The sequence below is a fragment of the Bubalus kerabau genome, chromosome 11 (genome assembly GCF_029407905.1).
Source record: "Bubalus kerabau isolate K-KA32 ecotype Philippines breed swamp buffalo chromosome 11, PCC_UOA_SB_1v2, whole genome shotgun sequence".
Taxonomy (NCBI): Eukaryota; Metazoa; Chordata; class Mammalia; order Artiodactyla; family Bovidae; genus Bubalus; species Bubalus kerabau.
Genome location: NC_073634.1, coordinates 107,360,859 through 107,380,832, shown reverse-complemented (window position 1 = coordinate 107,380,832; position 19,974 = coordinate 107,360,859). Strand labels below are relative to the sequence as shown.

At 58.8% G+C, this 19,974-nt stretch overlaps 1 protein-coding gene across 1 annotated transcript in view; it reads left to right on the top strand.

The window, feature by feature from the left end:
• Positions 1–4,495: 4,495 nt before the first annotated feature.
• The window catches only part of SARDH (sarcosine dehydrogenase), a 60,169-nt gene continuing 44,690 nt past the window's right edge, over positions 4,496–19,974 (top strand). The window contains exons 1-7 of the mRNA XM_055539236.1: positions 4,496–4,820; positions 5,851–6,029; positions 7,390–7,569; positions 8,257–8,380; positions 8,530–8,630; positions 17,650–17,754; positions 18,952–19,081. Coding sequence (XP_055395211.1) covers positions 4,496–4,820; positions 5,851–6,029; positions 7,390–7,569; positions 8,257–8,380; positions 8,530–8,630; positions 17,650–17,754; positions 18,952–19,081 — 1,144 coding nt within the window. The remainder of the gene's footprint in view (positions 4,821–5,850; positions 6,030–7,389; positions 7,570–8,256; positions 8,381–8,529; positions 8,631–17,649; positions 17,755–18,951; positions 19,082–19,974) is intronic.

Here is a 19,974-nt window from a genome sequence, read left to right as displayed (position 1 = left end):
GTGTTCTGCCTCCTCTGAGAGGTCACACATGAAGCCCTCAGCAAGTGGATGGCCTGCCCACCCCCATGGGTGCCCAAGTCTGGTAGGGCACTGGGTCCAGGGGCCAGGTGTCGTCAGATTGGTGCTTAGTGCCCCTCTCTTGCCCAGAGCCAGGCAGAGCTCCACGGAGGCACTTCCCCTCCCCCCGCCCACACCTCCGCTCCCCCCTGGACATCTGCCCAGTCAGAGGGTGGCCTGCAGACTCTTCCCTCTTCCCCGGGAGCCTGGCCAGCAGGTGGGGGTGGAGGCCTGGCTGGGCATGTGGAAAGGGCCAGCCCGGGCCAGAAGGAGGCATCTCAGGGCTGGTAATAATCTGCAGAGAAACTTGCAAAATTCCCTGAACCCAGCAGGGCAGGGGTTATAGTCCTTAGTTTCCAGCTGGGGAGACCGAGGCTTGAGAGACCAGCCCAGATGGTGCAGCTAGCTTGCAGCAGGTCCCTGTCTCGTGTCCCTGGCTGGAGCCCGGCTGCCTCCTGGGCTGCACCCCACACTCCCGGAACCCGCCTCTCCCAGACCCGGGCAGAGCCTGATGGATGACAAATTCTACAACTCTGACCCACACGCAGGCCCGGCCCTGCAGCCACCACCCCTGTCCAAAGTCCACCAGGACGGTGCTGCCTGCTTGCCTGGGACGATTTTGCAACAGCTGCTTATATTTGAGCACGGAGCCGAGGTCTGGGCTGCCCGGCCTGTGTCCTGGGGCTGCAGTGACCACTGCCGTGTGCACCCCGTGTCCTCCGAGGACCTCGTCACACTACTCTCTAGCCCTCTCTGACCCCTCCACCCCGCCATGCGTGGAGGACAGCCCTGCCTCAGGTGGCAGGGCCAAGCCTGCTGTCCACTGAGTGTCTGGATTGGTGTCCTCCGTGCCCTGGACCCGAGCACCGCCCCTGGAAAGCCTCTCGCTGGTGGAGCCGGCCTTCCTCCAGAGAGACCAAGGGAGTGGGTGACAGTCTCTGTCCCCGTGATGGGCTCTGACAGTGGCGGCAAGGCCCAGGAGGCCAGAGCCCTCTGAGCCCACCTCCTCTGACATGCCCTCCTGGGTTTCTGCTGGAAAGAAGGGCAGCTCGCTCAGGATCAGCCCCATCACAGCCAGCCTCGTGGCTGCCGTGCCCCTTCCTGCCTCTGTCTTCTTCCTGAGCCCCTAAGGGCAGAGACTGGGTTCCTGGTTGACTCGGGGTCTCCCAGCAGTGTTTTGCATACAGTAGGTGCTCATTGATGGTTGGATGGCATCACCGACTCCATGGACATGAGTTTGAGCAAACTCCGGGAGTTGGTGAAGGACAAGGAAGCCTGGTGTGCTGCAGTCCATGGGATGGCAAAGAGTCGGACACGACTGAGCGACTGAACAACAGCAAAAATGCTCAGTGAGTGTAGAGGACGAACTGGCAGCAAGACATTGGACACTCCGTGGGAACAAGAGCACAGACATTTGCATTAATCACAGCAGCGTCTCTCCTACATCACTCACTGTATTAGCAGCCAACATTACTACGTTGTTCCTTGACCAAAATTTCAATACTGCTTCTTTGATCCAGTGGAAGAAGTCCTATTTTATCTCAGCACCTCAGGTGGATGTCCTTATGTGTTCCAGATTTCCTCTGGGCATCTTCTGCCTGAGCACAAACCAGACGCCCTAGACCCAGGGGTAGACTGCAGGCTCTGGTCTGGCTCCCCTGTGTGACCCCAGGCAAGCTGACTCCCCTCTCTGGGCCCTGGTGCCCCCGACGACCAAATGCAGGCAGGCATCCCTGCCTTGGGAAGCTGATCGCTGTGCAGTGGGAAAGCAGAAGCTCAGGGGTGGCTCGCCCAGCAGCAGAGGCATCTGGGAACTCCAAAGGGCAGAATGCAGATGGGCACTGTCGAGTGGCCAGGAGCGGGGTTGGGGGGGCCAACCCAGACTTCCCACCTCCGAGGGCAGCGAGCACCCCTCCCCTGGGGGTGAGCAGCTGAGGCTGGACAGGCAGGTCCGTGCTAAGGCCCTGGATCACCTGACCAAGGAGCGCCGGCCAGCCCAAGGCTGCTGTTGACCCAGCGCTTCCCGCCCGCCTGGCTGTGCTAAGTGCCCTTCTGGTGCGGGAAGCATGGTGGCGGGCATGGGTAGATGGGGGTGCACGGGCTCACCTGCAGAACCCCGTGACCCTTGTTTTACGGATGAGGAGCAGAGGTCACCTGCCCCACGCACAGGCTTATCAGGGTCTCAGGGTTTGCAGCTCCGCTCTGCCGCCTCAGCACGGCCTGCTCCGCAGCTGCTCAGCCAGCTGGCCTCCACGATGCCGGGCGGTGGGCGGTGCGTCCTGCCCCCGCGGTGGGCGGGCCAGGGGGCTGGCAGAGGGCCTCTGGGGCCAGGGCAGGGGCAGGGGCCGCCCCGGTTCCTGTTTGGCTGCTGCTGGGAAGGAAGGAGGTGACGGCGCTGGAGCCGCTGAGCTGGGTTCTGGCAGGCCCCTTGGGGCCTCGGAGCTCTGCGGCCGGCTGGAGGTACACCCCTTGGGCGGGCAGGCCCCAGTCCCTCCCCTGGGCCAGAGGGGTGGGACAGGCCTGGAGCTGGCCGGGACTCCTATTGCTCTGGCTGCAGGGACCCTCGGGCTGGGCGGGCACAGCCACGGGACTCTGTGGGGGGTGGGGGCCTGGGCGCCCTCCCAGCCCGCCTTCTCCTGGCAGAAGCTGGGTCTAGTGCCTCCCTCACCACCCCGCCTCCTACTGCCTTCGAGGAGGGTGTCCCTGGGGCTCCACCCCCTCTGCCTGACCCCCAACCCTGGCAGTGATGGCCGGGCTCAGCTGGGAGAGAGCTGGAGGGGGCAGGAGAGCGGGTCAATGGTGAAGCGGCTGCCCTGGCTAGAGGGCCCTGGGCCATCCCTGGGGGCGGGGGCCAGGCCTGCCCGGGTGGGAGAGCGGGGCTGGCTGCGGGCAGGGAAGGGGCACTTGGCAGCTTCCCGGGCCAGAAGCCTTGGCCATGGTGCAGCAGGAGGGAGGGAGGCCAGGCCGGGGGCCAGGCAGGTGTGTGCTGGGCAGTGCCGCGTGGCCTGTGTTGGTGGGAGGGGGGTGGTGGGTGCCCAGCCCTGGGAAGGTGTCCTGGGCACCCATGTGATGCTGCGTCTCCACCAGCAGGAACCACTGCTGGAGACTCCCGGCGGAGTAAGCTAATCCCAAGGCCACAGGGACGTCTCAACATGTGCCAGGAGTCCCTCTCTGTGCCTGGGAGCAGGTAGGCAGAGCTGGCAGAGAGGAACTGGGGTGCCCTGCCCTGCCCTCCAACCTCTCCAAACCCCCGAGCCCCTGCCATCAGCCCTCCCTGCTCCTCCTCCTGCCCTCAGCCCCCAGAAGGGCGGGGGTCACTGTGGCAGGGGCAGGACAGCCCTGACCACCGGGGAGCCCCAGTGCCCGCGGGGGTGGAGGGGGAAGGGAGGGAAAGGAGGCGGCAGTGGGCACCCCCAGCCTCTGCCCCCTCAAACCAGCCCCAAGAGCTCAGGAGGGGGCAGGACAGCCAGCAGGCGCGGTCACACGGTGGCCCTGTGACCTTGGTCACCTTGGCCAGCTTCCTTGGGCCTCAGTCCCCCCCCACCCAGTGAAACGGGGACAACAGTCATCTTGATTTTAGAGCAGAGAGAACATGTGTTCCCAGCTTGCCGTGTAATGCATGCTTGAAAATGCAAGTGGACTTTGTTAATTGATCGGCTGACTGACGCCATCACGGTTATTAACGCAGGTGCAGGAGCCCCCCCCCAGGACCGCAGTCTCAGCCACACCCCTCTTACCTCTCCTGCTGACCCACAGGTGGGCCCGGGGCCCCTCGGAGCCGTCCTGTCCCCCCACCAGGACCCTCCCCCAGGGAGACCTCGCCTGCACCTCCTCTCCTTAGAAGGTGGGCTCCCTGTCACTGTCTTCTTATAACTGTGAGGCTCTTCTGGCTGGGGAGGGCTGGGAGGGCTTCCTGGAGGAGAAGGGAGGCAAGGGGAGCCCTGCAGGCTACTGCGAGGTCACAGAAGAGCCAGCCACTCTCCAGATTCAAGACGGCCCAAGGGAGCTGGAGGCCGGGCCCCACTGCCTTCCTCACCTTCTGCCTTGGGTCCCAAAGGGCTGTGGGGGCCAACGTGGCAGAAATAACTTCTGTGTGGGGTTGAGACGGGAGTTCCCCTGGAGGGCAAGCTGAATGTAGGCTGGAGGGTTGGGGTCCCGGCCTTGTGACCCCTGCCACCCCTCCGTGGTCCTGTCTCAGCATGAACACTGCCTCCTTCTCCCCCACCGTGGTCTTCCCTGGGCCCAGCCGGAGCCTGAAGCATACAGACCCCCGTACACCTGGGCTGGATAAATGCAGGGTGCACGTATGCCGTGGGTGGACAGCAGGAGGGAAGCTGGAGGGTCGCAGCGTGGGGGCCCCAGGGCCCACTGCTCCCCTCCACACCCAGGCAGCCCCGGTTCTCTCCCCAGCTCCCTGCGGTGCTGAAGCTGACTCCCCATGGCCTCGCTGAGCCGAGTCCTGCGTGGCATGGTGGCCACCCGTCCTTGCCAGAGGGGCCGGGGGCTGAGACCCCTGGTGAGTGGGCCTGGCCCCACCTCTGAGAAGAGCGTGCCATACCAGCGGACCCTGAAAGAGGCAGAGGACGCCTCGGCAGTGCCCCGGGGCCCAAGCCAGCCCCTGCCTGGCACAGCCAGCGTGGTGGTCATCGGCGGGGGCAGCCTGGGCTGCCAGACCCTCTACCATCTGGCCAAGCTGGGCGTGAGCGGGGCCGTGCTGCTGGAGCGGGAGCGGCTGACCTCCGGGACCACCTGGCACACGGCAGGTAGGGGTCAGGGTGCAGGTGGGGGCGGGAGGGCCTGGACCCACTGAGGTGCCAGCCCTGGGCTGACCAGTAGGAGGCCTGCTGGAGGCAGCTGAGCCAGAGGGAAGGCAATGGAGGACAGAGGCGGGCTCGTCCTGAAGGTGGCCCTGCGTGTCCCTGAGTCTCGGCAGAGCTGCAGTGGGAAGGAGGGAGCGGACGCTGACTGTGGACCTGGCCCGGGGGGCGGGGCAGAGCTGAGACCAGAACTGGGGGCCCAGGCAGCTGTCTGCTCAGAGTACAAGCCCTTTCTCCAGATGGAGCCCCCGGGATGAGGGGCTTCCGTGGGGTGCAGAAGATGCACAGGGGAGGGGCCGCCAGAGATGAGGCAGAGAGGCGTCCTCAGCGGGCACCACGATCCTCAGCATCTGACTGGTGTGCATGTCCCCAGGGCAGCCAACCTTCTGCCTTAACCCTGCGTTAAGATTGGCAGCGTCTGTGGGGCAGTCACTCCCGCTTTGGCCGACAAAAGCATGACGGCGCCGAACGTGGAGCTGGGGAGAGGTTCAGACGGCACCCATCACTGCCCGCACGGCCTGTCCCCCCACCGTCACTTCTCCCCGGGCCGGCCGCTCCCCAGGCCCCGCTCAGAAGGGGTCCGCTCTGTGGGGGAACTTCAGTCGGTCCCGGGACCCCGTCACCACCTGCCCTGAGATCCTGGCACAGAGCAGTTGGTGCCCCTTAATTTCGCTGTGCAACAGTCCCGCCTGCCTCCCAGGGCCGCCTCACCCTGAGGCCGGCTCTGCCCACAGCGGGTGCCCGATGAAGGGAGCCTTCGGTGGTGTCCCTCTCTGAGCTGCCCAAGGGCCGTGTCCTGGAACTCAGCGTTGCCCCTGTCGTTTCCTGCTCATCGGCCTCTCGGGGGCCTCTCCATGGCCTGCAGGGACGCTTCAGGCCCTCAGCCTGAGATTCGGGAGCCCCGGCCTGCCAGGGGAAGGGGGTGCAGCCCCTCAGTGAGGGGCTGACGGCGTCCCCACCCACCCGCTCCCGCCAGGCCTGCTGTGGCAGCTGCGGCCCAGTGACGTGGAGGTGGAGCTCCTGGCACACACAAGGCAAGTGGTGAGCCGTGAGCTGGAGGAAGAGACGGGGCTGCACACGGGCTGGATCCAGAACGGAGGCCTGTTCATCGCGTCCAGCCGGCAGCGTCTGGATGAGTACAAGAGGCTCATGTCGGTGGGTGCACCCCCGCGGGCGGGGGTGGGCAGCGTAGTGCAAGGGAGGAGCCCCGGCGGATGCGGGCTCGAGTCTCGGGCTGCCTCGGCTGGGCTGGGCCCCCTGTGACAGGAGGCTTTGCCTCCGAGCCTCGGCATTCTCACCTTCGAAATGGGATCGTGTCGAGGAGCACGGTTCTGCTGAGCCTCGGAGGCAGAAGAGGCCCAGTACATGGGGGTTGCCCCCATGCGCGGTGCTCCCGGGGGTCAGGCTGAAGGATGAAACCGCACAACCCGGGAGGCAGGGACCACTCTTCCCCCAGCTCTGCCGGAGATGCTTAGGGAACACCGTTGTCGGGGATACGGCAGAGAAAGCCTTAGGCCGTGGAAGGCCCGCTGTTGGGGTGGAGTGTGGAGTGTTGGTTCTTCACCCAGAGCAGCCAGGGCTGGCCCCCACATTCCAGGGCATGGAAGGGACGGGTTTCTCCAGCGATGCATCGGTTATTGAGCACCAACTGTATACTGGCGAGCAGAACCGGCTGTGTGGGTCGCGGGGATGCAGTGTCGCGGGACGCCGCGTTCCTCTGAGTGCCCCGGCGGAAGTAGCGGCAGCTGGCTTCCTCACAGCAGGGCGGGGGATCTCTGGGTGGTCTCGTTCTGCCTCCTCCCACCACCTCTTCCCCACGCTTACTCACTCATCAGCTGGGACGGGGCCTCCAAAGGTGACCCGTCAAATCTTTCAGCTCAAGTTCGGAACGAAGTCTCTGCCACCTCTCAGTCAGGATGCTCCGAGAGGGAATCTGATTGACTCAGCTCATCTCTAGTTGGGCTGGAGAAGGAAATGGCAACCCACTCCAGTATTCTTGCCTAGAAAATCCCATGGACAAAGTCTGAGCCTGGTGGGCAACAGTCCAAGGAGTCAGACACGACTTAGCCACTGAGCACATCTCTGGTTGGGCAGGTCCTGATGGGCGGATGCCTGCGGACACTTGATTGGCTGCCCGTTGACCAATGAAATGCGTCAGGGGTGTGGTCTGTCATTCAGCGGGATCCTGGGACAGAGGACCCTCTGGTCTCTGGGGAGCTGGTCTGACCAGCACTCCTGGTTCAAGCCCCAAATATCAGACCTGTGGGGATTATTTTATTTATTTTACATAGTAAGTCCTTATGTGCCTGGGCCCCAGAGACTGCTTCTGAGCACTGCACGGGTTCCTTACTCTTCCTCGGAGCTGGCCCAAGGGACAGGAGCTTCCCCGGGCACGGCTCAGGGTTCCTGGGGGTGCTAGGGTCAAAACTGACCCTTGGAGGCCCAGACGGGGAGGCTAGTGGCTGGAAGGATCTGCCCCCAGGCCCCAGGCTCACTTTCCTCTGGGTCCCCCTAGTTGGGCAGGGTCTATGGCATCGAGTCCCACGTGCTGAGCCCCGGGGAAACCAAGGCTTTGTATCCGCTGATGAACGTGGAGGACCTCTACGGGACACTGTACGTGCCGCACGACGGTACCATGGACCCCGCCGGCACCTGCACCAGCCTCGCCCGGGCTGCCACTGCCCGGGGGGCGCAGGTACGACCGTCTCCTGTCCCCGGGCCCCCCCGCTCCGAGCCTGGCCCTCCTGCCCTGGAACACGAGCTCCCTCTGCACTGAGACCGCGGGCCAGCGGGGACCCAAGCCCCTGACCCGCTCCTGCCCTGGCCGGCCGCTCTGGTCCATCCATGACGTCGGCTGTCCCCGGAGGCCCCACCCTGCTGGGATAGCGAACCTGTCCCAAGTCTCTTCTCGTTATATTTTATCTTCTTTTGACTCAAGTCCACACGTAGTTGTAGGAAAAATTAGAAAAGACAAATAAGCAAGGAAGAAGACATGGAAAAAGTTGAAGAAAGAAGAAAAGATAGACTCGCCCAGAGGCCCCCAGTGCTGACACTTGAGTTTTACTGCGAGTATTTTTCTCTGAGAAGTAAACAAAGCAGAGCTGAATTTCATGTGACCTTTGAACCACAGCATCTGTCAGTCACTTGGGCCCTCCTTTTTCTCTTTAAAGTCTCTGTTTAGGGGGACAGGTTCTCCAAGTCAAGGAGCGCGGAGTTAGTTCCCTCCCTGCGGTCACCCGCATATCCCCGATGGGGCCATATGAAGCCTCCTTGAGCAAAAGCAGGGGTCCCGGGTCCCGACCGGGCTGGGGGCGGTGAGAGGGTGGGCGGTTAGCCCTCCAAGAGCTGACGTGGCTTGGAAAGCAGCTCCTCTCACTCTCAGGTCATCGAGAACTGCCCGGTGACCGGGATCCGTGTACGGACAGACGATTTTGGGGTGCTGCGGGTCGCAGCTGTGGAGACAGAACACGGCTCCATCCGGACCCCCTGTGTGGTCAACTGTGCAGGTGGGAAGGCGTTTCTCCTGCCTCCCGAGTGGCCACCCTGACTGTTCCCAAACCTGGCCTTGCTTAGGGGTGGGGGTGCCCAGTGCCCACCTGGCTGGCAGCCCCCGCCAGACGCCGGCAGGGCTCAGCTGCCTGTGCTCTGCCCGCAGGGGTGTGGGCGCGCTCCGTGGGCCGGATGGCCGGCGTCAACGTCCCGCTGGTGGCCATGCACCATGCTTATGTCGTCACCGAGCGCATCGAGGGGATCCAGGTGAGTAGCTGGCCCCCAGGCCTACATCAGTCTGCAGGAGACTGGCTCGTGGTGGCCCACGGAACTGGCTCTGACCCCACACACGCAGGTCGCCATGCTGAGCGTCAGTGGCCCCATCTGTAAAATGGGCCTCCTCGTGACTGGACGCTCTGGGCAGCGTGAGGATGAGGAGGTGGCTCAGCTGCAACCCGAGGTCCCGCCCCACCTTTGCCTTCGTGGCACTGCTCCTCACTGATGCCAAGCCTGTCATACTTGGTGTGGCCAGCCTGATGTTGGCCATGTCCCATGCCCCGGGTGTTCCTAGGAACCCCTGAATGTTCACCGGTCCCTGAATATGCTGTGGGTGCCAGTCTCAGGGGACACTGATCCACAGCCCTGGGACCCTCCCGGGGAGCCCTGGAGACCCCTCTGCCAGGGGAGGCGGGCACGGGCCCCTGCCCCCTCCCTCCCTTTCCGTCTCCCCTCTCCCGTCCTGGGAGCTTCCTGTCGCCCTGTCGTCGACCACGCTTCTTGCCCTGCACGCACCTCTCCCGTCTCCTCATGCCTCCATCTAGTCCCCACCCTGTCCATCCCTTTGCTTACGTATCCCTCTGTCCCCCTACCCGTCTCTTCCTCCACCCACCCGTCTTTCCTCCACTCACTTCCTCTCTGTCCATCTTGCCTCCCTGCATCTGCTCATCCCTCCTTCCATCCCTCCCTCCCTCTAGCCCTCCATCCACCCATCTGCTGATGGACCTATTCACCCACCCATTCACCTGCCCATCCTTCCTGCCCTGTACCCACCCGTCTGCCACCCACCACTCCTCCATCATCCGTCCATTTATTCACACGAATTACCAACCCACCCTCCCTGCCACCCTCTCCGTCAAACATTGACTAGATAAGCTCTGTGCTCCAGGCCCTGTTCTAGAAACTGGGGCTGTAACAGAGATAAGAACCCAGTTCTTGCCCAGGTGAGCTGGCAGTGGGAAGGTACAAGCAAGTAAATAGACTTATTTATTTTAAAACGGGCTGGTAAGCACTGGGGCCCCAGGGACCCACAGCCTGTGGACCAGGGCAGTGCCCTGGCAGAGACCACATCCGAAGGGCCTCCTGAGACATCAAGGGGAGGCAGAGGGGAGATAAGGGGAGGAGGGAAGGAGGGGAGGGCGCAGGGCACGGCAGCTGGGGAGGAGCAGGCGGTTCGGAGGCAGGCCTGGGCACGCAGGTGTGGGTAAGAGATGGGGCTGACCTTGATTAGGGCCAGGCCCCAGCAGGGAGGGTCCCAGGAGCCTTGTCCCTGCCCTGGACAAGCCTGGCTTCTGTCGGGTCACCAGGCTGGCTGCTGGGTGGGCCCAGTGGTGAAGGGGGTGGGGACTTGGGGCAGGACTGGAGCCTCTACCGTCTCCCGCCCCCCTCTTCCAACACCAAGTTCCCTTACTCATGGATGGGTTTGATATGATCCAGCACATTCCTCCTGAGGGCTGTGGTATGCTACGTGCAGTGAGTCATTGGGGAAAGAGGCGGTGTCGGTGGGACGAGCCACCGGCCCTGGTTCCGAGGGAAATATCTCCAGTGGCCGCCAGGGGTCACCTTCTGACCGCTCTGGACTGGAAAAGGAAATTGAAAGTCGCTCAGCCTTGTCCTACTCTGCGACCCAGGCCAGGATACTGGGGTGGGTACCCTTTCTCTTCTCCAGCAGACCTTCCCGACCCAGGAATTGAACCAGGGTCTCCTGCATTCCAGGCGGATTCTTTACTAACTGAACCAACAGGGAATCTGTAGACAGGGGGCTGGGCTAGAGCTGGGGATGGGTCTGGGCAGAGGAGGGCCACATCCTGGTGGGGAGGAGGAGGGTCACAGGGCATCCATGGAGCCTGGGATGGAGCCTCAGCCTCTCTGCGCCCCGATGCATGTGATGCCTGGCTTTGAGGCAGCTTCAGGGAGAAGCAGGGCAGTGTGGACACTCCCTGAATTTTTAAGATCAGTGCCACACTGGGGTTATTCGTGTTACTTGCAAACACTACCATCTCCCGGAGACCTGTGTGCCTCTGGGAACCCCAGGCTCCACCCCAGGGAAGGGCCACCAGCCCCAGAAACTCTTAGACTCTTTGTAGGAGAAAAGAGGAGATTCGGGGCTGGGAACCAAGTTCCCCATTCTCCCCTCCACATGGGGAGTCTGGGAGGGCAGCCTCTCCTGAGATCACACCTGGGCAGCCTGAATCTGGGAGAGGAACGGGCCCCTGACCCTGACCTCCCACATGGTCTGACCCCTTGGTGAGTCAGAGAACAAGCTCGCTTAGGCCAAGGCAGCTCCTGTAACTGGGCTCTGGGGCTCATGCTGGGAGGTCCCTGACACCCGGGTCTGTTTATGGATGGTCAGGAGACTCCCTGACAGTGGAGAGTCTTGCATTGTGAGGGGCCAACTGCCCAGGTCTGGGCCTCATGGTGTTGGGGGCCTGGATGCCCCAGGCTGCTTGTGAGGGCTCAGGGTTCAGCCCCCTGGACAACATGCCCTTCTTCTTTCTTCCTGGAGGACCAGGGGGCTGTGCTGCCCCAAGGACCCCAGTTCTAAGAAGCTGTGCCATCCTGGGTCCTAGGCGAGCGCTGTCCTCGGCTCCTCTGTGACCTCATCCAGGGACCTCTCTGGATCTGGTCTCTGCGTCCACCAGACACGGTGGCCCAGATGCTGCGTGATGGGTCTGGCAACCCTACTGCCTTCCACCTACTGCTCTGCTGCGGCGGAGCCATGGGAAAAGGCCCAAGCCTGGGGTGTGCATCCGACCCGCTCCATTAGCCAGCCAGGCGAGCCGAGGTGCCTCCAGAGCCTGTGTCCTCTTCTGCAAAATGGGTTTAAAACTGTTTAGGGCCGTGCTGAGGGAGGAACCAAGTGGTGGGCTGAAGGGCTGAGCGCAGTGCCTGGCACGTCGAGGTGAGGAAGGGCCTCAGAGAACTGGGAAGCCTGGCGCCATCAGACGGGCTTCCTGGAGGAAGCAACTGGCGGGATTTGAACGAGGGTGAGGCCAGGAGCAGCGGATGGACAGGGACGGGCTGGGATCAGGAGGCAGTGGCAGCAGTGGCCTGGGGTCGCACCTGTAGGGTGGGCTCCTGGATGCAGGGGGCAGCGAGGGTGCCCCGTGGACGCCTTGGGCTGAGCTGAGCCTGGGCTGGGCTCTCTGTGGCAGCGGGGGCCTTGCAAGGCCGGGAGGAGGGACACAGATCCTGCTGGACACATGCAGGGGCCGTCCTGACCACCAGGTGTCCCCACCGTCCCGCCCTGCGGAGCCCCAGCATTTCATGTGTTTTGTTTTTCGGGTAGTAGAGACAACAGAGGTAACAAGATCACAGGTTCTGAAGTGCTCGGTTACCGAGAACTCCCCGTGTGGCTCCTGACTGCAGCTCCTCGGCGCAGACGTCCCTGCTCCCGTGCTCAGAGGAGCCAGGCGGCCCGCAGTCCGGAGTAGGAGGCAGGGCCCCTGCCGGGTGGCCCCTTTTGGTCGCTGCATGTCCTCAAATGTGGGGTGGAGGGATCACACCTGAGGAGTCCATCTCCAGGGTTGGGGGTGCTGAGAGCCAGCTCGGTGCCCGGGACCCACAGGGGAAGTGAGCCTCTCCTCACTCCCACTTGCTTTCTGAAACGATTTTACTTTTTGCTCGTTCACGTATTGGTTAAATCAGTAGTCAGTATTTGCAATCTGATGGCAATGAAAACATCGTTAACTCCTGAGCAAGCAGTGTCCAACTTCTTGTGTTTCCTGGAGTTACTATTAATAAGTATGTTTTTCCAGCTGTTCAGTTCCCTATGTAGCTGTCATTAATTCTTCCTATCTATGTGGCTCAAGGGTAAAGAATCTGCCTGCCAATGCAGGAGACGCAGGGGATGCAGGTTCGATCCCTAGGTTGGGAAGATCCCCCGGAGCAGGAAATGGCACCCCACTCCAGTATTCTTGACTGGGAAATCCCAAGGACAGAGAAGCCTGGCGGGCTACAGTCCGTGGGGTTGCAAAGAGTTGGACCCAACTGAGCAACTGAACTGCACTGAACTGAGCCTATCTGTCTATCATCTATCACCCATCCATCCATCCATTATTGATCATCCGTCTGTGTTTATTATAGCCATCCGTATCTACCATCTAGCTGCCATTTATCTAACATTATCTTTGTCCCTACAGCCCCATTCACATTATCAGTCCCCGTTTCCCATGCCACCCTTAGCTTAGGTCATCACTAATCTGATTTCTCGCTCTATGGATTTTCCTATTTCGGACTTTGAATGAAATGGAATCACATGATTTGCGGCCTCTACGCCTGGCTTCTTTCACTCTGCATGACGTTGTCAAGGCTCGTCCTCTGAGTACACGTGTCAGAATTTCCTTTCTTTTTGGGGCTGAATAATACGCTCCTGTAAACCGTGATCTTTCATCTGCCGCTGGCTGTTTGGGCTGCTTTCACTTTTTGGTTACTGTAGATTGTGCTGCTGTGAACATTCACGTACAAGACTTGTGTGGACATATGTTTTCCTTTCTCTTGGGTGGATACCTCGAAGTGGAATTGCTGAGTTACAGAGGAGTGTTGCTAACTCTGTGTGCGGCTTTTTGACTGTTAGACTGTTTTCCAAAGAAGCTGCACTGTTTCACACTCTCAGCCTCAGTGCATGAGGGTTCTGACTTTTCCACATTGTCAGCAATATTTGTTACTATCTTTTTCTTTCTAGCCATCATCATGGGTGTAAAGTGGTATCTTGTAGTTTTGAGTTGCATTTCCCTAATGACTAATGATGTTGAGCATCTTTTCATGAGCTTATTGGCCTTATGTATGTTTTTTGGGGAAAACCACTATTAAGACACTTTGCTCATTTTTCATTGGATTGTCTTTTTTAATTAAAAAAAATAAACTTTTTTTGGCGGCATGGAATGTGGGATCAATCCTGTTCCCCCTGCATTGGAGGAATGGAGACGTAACCACTGGACCACCAGGCAAGTCCCTGGATTGTCTTTTTATGAAATTGTTTCTAATTTTTACAGTGCAAGTTTCACACTTCTTTCTTAAATTCATTTTTTTAATTAATTTTTTTTGGGAGTATAGTTGCTTTGGGCTTCCCTGTTGGCTCAAACAGTAAAGAATCCGCCTGCAATGCAGGAGAACCAGGTTCTATCCCTGGGTCGGAAAGATCCCCTGGAAAAGGGAATGGCAGCCATCTCCAGTGTTCTCACCTGGCGATTTCCATGAAGAGAGGAGCCTGGGGGGCTGCAGTCCAGGGGTTGCGAAGAGTCAGACTTGACTGAGTGACTGACACACAGCTGCTTTACAACACACTGTGAGTCTCTGCTGTACAGCAAAGCGAATCAGCTACGTTATTGTTCAGTCGCTAAGTCGTGTCCGACTCTTTGCAATCCCATGAACTGCAGCACACCAGGCTCCTCTGTCCTCCACTGTCTCCCAGAGTTTGCTCAAATTCATGTTCACTGAGTCGGTGATGCCATCTAACTGTCTCATCCTCTGTCGTCCCCTTCTCTTGCCCTCAATCTTTCCCTCATCAGGGTCTTTTCCAATAAGTTGACTCTTCCCATCAGGTGGCCAAACTATTGGAACTTCAGCTTCAGCATCAGTCCTTCCAATGAACACCCAGGACTGATTTCCTTTAGGATGGACTGGTTGGATCTCCTTGCAGTCCAAGGGGCTCTCAAGAGTCTTCTCCAACACCACAGTTCAAAAGCATCAATTCTTTGGCACTCAACCTTCTTTATAGTCCAGCTCTCACATCCATACATAACCACTGGAAAAACCATAGCCTTGACTAGATGGACCTTTGTTGGGAAAGTGATGTCTCTGCTTTTTAATATGCTGTCTAGGTTTGTCATAACTTTCCTTCCAAGGAGCAAGCATTTTTTAAATTTCATGGCTGCAGTCACCATCTGCAGTGATTTTGGAGACCAAAAAAAAAAAATAAAGTCTCTCACTGTTTTCAATGTTTCCCCATCTATTTGCCATGAGTGATGGGACCAGATACCATGATCTTAGTTTTCTGAATGTTGAGTTTTAAGCCAACTTTTTCACTCTCCTCTTTCACTTTCATCAAGAGGCTCTTTAGTTCTTCTTCACTTTCTGCCATAAGGGTGGTGTCATCTGCATATCTGAGGTTATTGATATTTCTCCCAGCAATCATGATTCCAGCTTGTGATTCATCTAGTCCAGCATTTCTCATGATGTACTCTGCATATAAGTTAAATAAACAGGGTGACAATATACAGCCTTGACGTACTCCTTTCCCAATTTGGAACCAGTCTGTTGTTTCATGTCCAGTTCTAACTGTTGCTTCTTGATCTGCATAAAGATTTCTCAGGAGGCAGGTCAGGTGGTCTGGTATTCCCATCTCTTGAAGAATTTTCCACAGTTAGCTGTGATCCACACAGTCAAAGGCTTTGGCATAGGCAATAAAGCAGAATAGATGTTTTTCTGGAACTCTCTTGTTTTTCTGATGATCTAGTGGATGTTGGCAATTTGATATCTGGTTCTTCTGCCGTTTCTAAATCCAGCTTGAACATCTGGAAGTTCACGGTTCACGTACTGCTGAAGCCTGGCTTGGAGAATTTTGAGCATTACTTTACTAGCATGTGAGATGAGTGCAATTGTGTGGTAGTTTGAGCATTCTTTGGCATTGCCTTTCTTTGGGATTGGAATGAAAACTGACCTTTTCCAGTCCTGTGGCCACTGCTGAGTTTTCCAAATTTGCTGGCATATTGAGTGCAGCACTTTCACAGCATCATCTTTCAGGATTTGAAATAGCTCAACTGGAATTCCATCACCTCCACTAGCTTTGTTCGTAGTGATGCTTTCTAAGGCCCACTGGACTTCACATTCCAGGATGTCTGGCTTTAGGTCAGCGCTGTGTATTCCTGCCACCTCTTCTTAATATCTTCTGCTTCTGTTAGGCCCATACCATTTCTGTCCTTTTTTGTGCTCATCTTTGCATGAAATGTCCCCTTGGTGTCTCTAATCTTCCTGAGGAGCTCTGTAGGCTTCCCTGTGCTGTAGCTTTCCTGTTCCTTTGCACTGACGGTTGAGGAGGCTTCTCTTCTCTCCTTGCGGTTCCGTTTCTTTGATGTCCTTTATCAGGAGGTTCTCTTTGTTCCTGGATATTAACTGTTTTTATGATGAAAGTGTTTTTATCAGTCAAATACTTTTTCTGCACCTATTGAAATAATAAATTAGTGTTTTTCACCCTTTATTGATAGTGGTATATGACCTAGATTGATTTTCAGATGTTAAGCCAACTTTGCGTCCCTGAAATAAACCCCACTTGGCCATGGTAGATAATCTTTTTTATATGTTGCTGGGTTCCGTTTCCTAGTATTTTGTGAAGGCTTGTTGTTGTTTAGTTGCTAAATCATGTCCGACTCCCTGCGACCCTGTGGACTGCAGCATACCAGACTTCCCTGTCCTCCGCTGTATCCCAGAGTTTGCTCAAACTCATGTCCATTGAATCGGTGATGCCATCCAACCGTCTCATCCTCTGGATATTTGCATCTACATTCATAACTGTCACAGTTTCCCCGCCCTCCCCCCCAAACGTCTCAAAAGATCTGTCAAACAGTAATATTTTCTGCATATTCATACAGAGCAGAGAGATCATGTAAAGTCTCCAAGCTGCACTCCCCTCCCCAAAGGGCTCTTCGTTCTGATCTTCTCCATCAGCCTCTGCTCCGCAGTCACCCCGGGACCCTCCTCACCCATCTTCTGTTTGTATCTGTTGCTCTCTGTGTCCACGGCATGGTCTCTGGCCACTTACTGAGAAGGGTACTTGGGGAGATAAATGTTTCTGTGTACATGAACAGTCAAAAAAAAATCTTTATTCTTTCTTACACTCAACTCATGAGGAACTCTGATGAGGAACTCTGCCTTCAAAGTCGTCTTCAGAATTTGCTGGACTTTGCCCCAGGTCTTCCAGCCCCCAGGGCTGCTGTTTCTTTATTTAGGATCCACGTGTTCACTTGTGTCCCAGTGGTCCATTCCAGCACGGCCTCTGTGCAGGCCTGGTCCAGTCACTCGTGGGCCCTTCAGGACTAAGATTCACAACTTTCAATCTGAGAAGTCATCTTGGCTTTTTACTTTGACTTTCCTATGACTCCATTCTCCGTGTTTTCTCTTCCTGGAGCCCCTGTGAGGTAAATGTCAGCCCTTCAGGACTGACTTTCTAATTTTCTTACTTTTCCCCGTTCCTGATTCCCGCGCCTCATGTGTTTTAGCCTGACCTGGAAGATGTTCTTGGCCTCATCCAGTCCTTCTGTCAAACACTCTTCTCTTTGATGAGGGACCTTGGTGTCAGTGTCTCCAAAAGAATCTCCAGTCTGTTGTTGAGGGGGGATGGCAGCCCACTCCTCACCTCCCTGGAGCCTGGGGTCTCTGGGACCCTTTTCACCAGAGACACGTCCGCGGGCCTGTGGGGCGGGGCTCGGGCCTGGAGGTCACGGCATCTGGACGGAGGGCACCAGGGTCCGACGGCTTTGAGGAGACCCTAGTCCAACCTTCTGTTCACATACATACACACTCTCTCTCACACTCACACACACGTGCATACTCTCACACATGCACACACATGCACACACTTACACGCATGTGCTTGGCCACCGCCTGCAGGCTGGGCCTCTGCAGACGACAGGGAGTATGGAGGCTGGCAGACTCTCCCCTGACCCCCAGCCCCAGCTGAGGCACGGCCCCCACCCACTCTGCCCCCCAGCCCCAGCTGAGGCATGCCCCCCACCCACTCTGTCCCCCTGGGCTGGTGGAGCTCTCCTGTCTTCTGCTGTCTGTGGTTTTACCTTTGAGCTGCCCCCTCCTCCCCACATCTCTGCTGCTGTCTTATGGGTGTGAGCAGGGGGCTCTGTCCACTGTGTAAGCGAGGCCCAGGTCCACCGTGTCCTCAGGGTCCTACAATGAGGAGGAGGCACCGTGGGCCCTGCAGGGTGTGTGAGCCCTGGTGGAGGTGCTGGCCCACCACCCTGCCCCGCTGACCCCAAGGCCTCTGTGCTCTGCCCTCCAGAACATGCCCAACGTCCGCGACCACGACGCCTCCGTCTACCTCCGGCTGCAGGGGGACGCCTTGTCTGTGGGCGGCTACGAGACCAACCCCATCTTCTGGGAGGAGGTGAGACACCAGGGCTCGAGGGGGGCATGGGGCTGCGTCTCAGAGCGGAGACGCCCTCTTCCAGAGACCCCCATCCTGGAGCTCTCCCCACACCTGAGAAGTGGCAGGTGCCCCATCCCATGAAGTCGAACCCACATTTCTGCAGCCCTTAAGAACCTGGCATGTGGGCATATACAGACCCGGGGCAGGCGGAGGGCTGGCCTCAAAGCAGCAGCAGTCAGAGGCTGCAAGCTATACAGTGGGGACTCTAGTAGATGATGAAGGCATGCAAGCCCTCCGCCCGTCAGCAAAGCATCCCTCACCCTCCCCTGCCCGCCGTGGCTCTAGCTGTGTCTCCCTCCGGCCTGGACTGCTCTCCTGGCAGCTTCTGCAGGAAGCTTCATGCAGGCCCAGCGCCCACCTCAGCACCCTCAGCCACTTCAACCACATATGGGTCACCCCAGCTCTAGTATTCATGTGTTTGGTCTTCAAATTGAACAATAAAATGACTTCTTTCGGCCAGACACTGTTTTACTTTGGGGAGAAAGAGGAAAAGCAAGATAAAAGTCTCTGTGCCCAGATGCTTGTATTCTGGTGGGGAGACCCACAATAAATAAACAAAGAAGTCACGTAATTTGGGATGGTGATCTGAACCCTGAGTGAAGTTAACAGGCTGAGGGTAAGCCTAGTGAGACTGGCATGGAAGGATGTCCTTCAGACTGCGGTCAGGCAGGGCTGGGTGGGGGTCTGACATCTGAGTGGACCCTGCAGAGGGAGGGTGGGCAGCAGCTCGCCCGTGGAGGTGAGGGCCCTGTGGTCAGACCAAGCTTGGTGTCCTCGAAGAACTGAAGGAAGGTCAGCGTGGCTGTGGGTCCATGGTGGACGTGGGCAGGGCCTGCTTATGTAGGGTTTTATGAGACACAGAGTCACAGGGGGTCTTGTGGGGCTCGAGAGCAAGAAAGGGCCTGATCTGACTTGGGCGAATGGGTTGAAGGAGGGCAGCAAGCAGGAGGCCATTGCAATAGGCCAGGGCAGAGCAGGTGGGCCTGGGTCCAGGCAGGAAGGGGGAGCAGACAGGCCCTCTGGGTGGGGGGGGGGCGGGAGACACACAGGGGACTGTCAAGACCGTCACCACCTGATGGAGACGCTGGCCAGGGCCTGCCCGGCTCCTCACCCCAGGGGACGCCGGCACAGGGCAGCTTCCCACCATGTCCCCAGGTGTCAGACGAGTTTGCCTTCGGCCTCTTCGACCTGGACTGGGATGTGTTCACCCAGCACATTGAAGGTGCCATCAACCGGGTCCCTGTGCTGGAGAAAACCGGGATTAAGTCCACAGTCTGCGGCCCTGGTGAGTGGGGAGGCCCGGAGCTGGGGGCGGGGTGGGAGCTGGCCGCCCCCAGAGCGTGGCCGGCCGGCCCTCCGTCCTGGGCGGGCAGCGCTGTGCGTCTTTCTCCCTGCAGGTGACAGACGTAAGCCTGCCCCTGGGCCCCCAGCCAGGCCTCTGCCTGCCCACCCTCGCGTGAGCTCTCCTGGGGGCCGCCTGGGCTCAGTCTCTGCTTGAACCCGGTGCCTTCAGCTGTGAGATGGGGTGAGCCCCTCCCAGCGTCCAGTGAGGCTGAGCCAGGGGAGCAAGGGCCAAGCTCACTCCTGATGCTGTTCACTCAGGGGTGTGAGCCCCCCGGGTCGGCCTTGCCCCTCTGCCTTCTGGCCACACTCCCTCGCAGCGTGGAAAGGCCCCACCTGGGGCCTCCCCTCCGGTCCCCAGAAGAGCTGGACCGCAGGAGGCTGGAGCAAAACGGCATGAACCAAAAGGCTCAGCTTCTGAGTGCCCTCTTGGGTGTGCAGGGCGCAGGCCCCGACCCTGCCTGCCAGCCGGCCGGGTCAGACCCCAGGCCAGGGCAGACTGGGGCCCTCCGTGCTGGCACGTTTGGCCAAGACCACTCACTTGCTGTGGGAGGGCCAGCTGACCAGGCTACACCGCAGATGTTCAAAGTGTTGTGACGGGGGTCACTCAGAACGCAGCGGGGAGAGGGGACGGCTCCGTGACTGGGCCTGGGGCAGGGTCATCCTAGGGTGCCCCAGGGAGTTCAGGGCCCCCAGGATGGGGGGAGACCTATGCACGCCGAGCGAGCCGTCTGAGCTGAGTCTCAAAGGCTGCATGCAGATGGAGAAGATTCCAGAGTAAGAACCGAGCCCGGGGCCCCAGAGGCGGGCCATGGTGTGAAGGGGCTCCACGGTGTC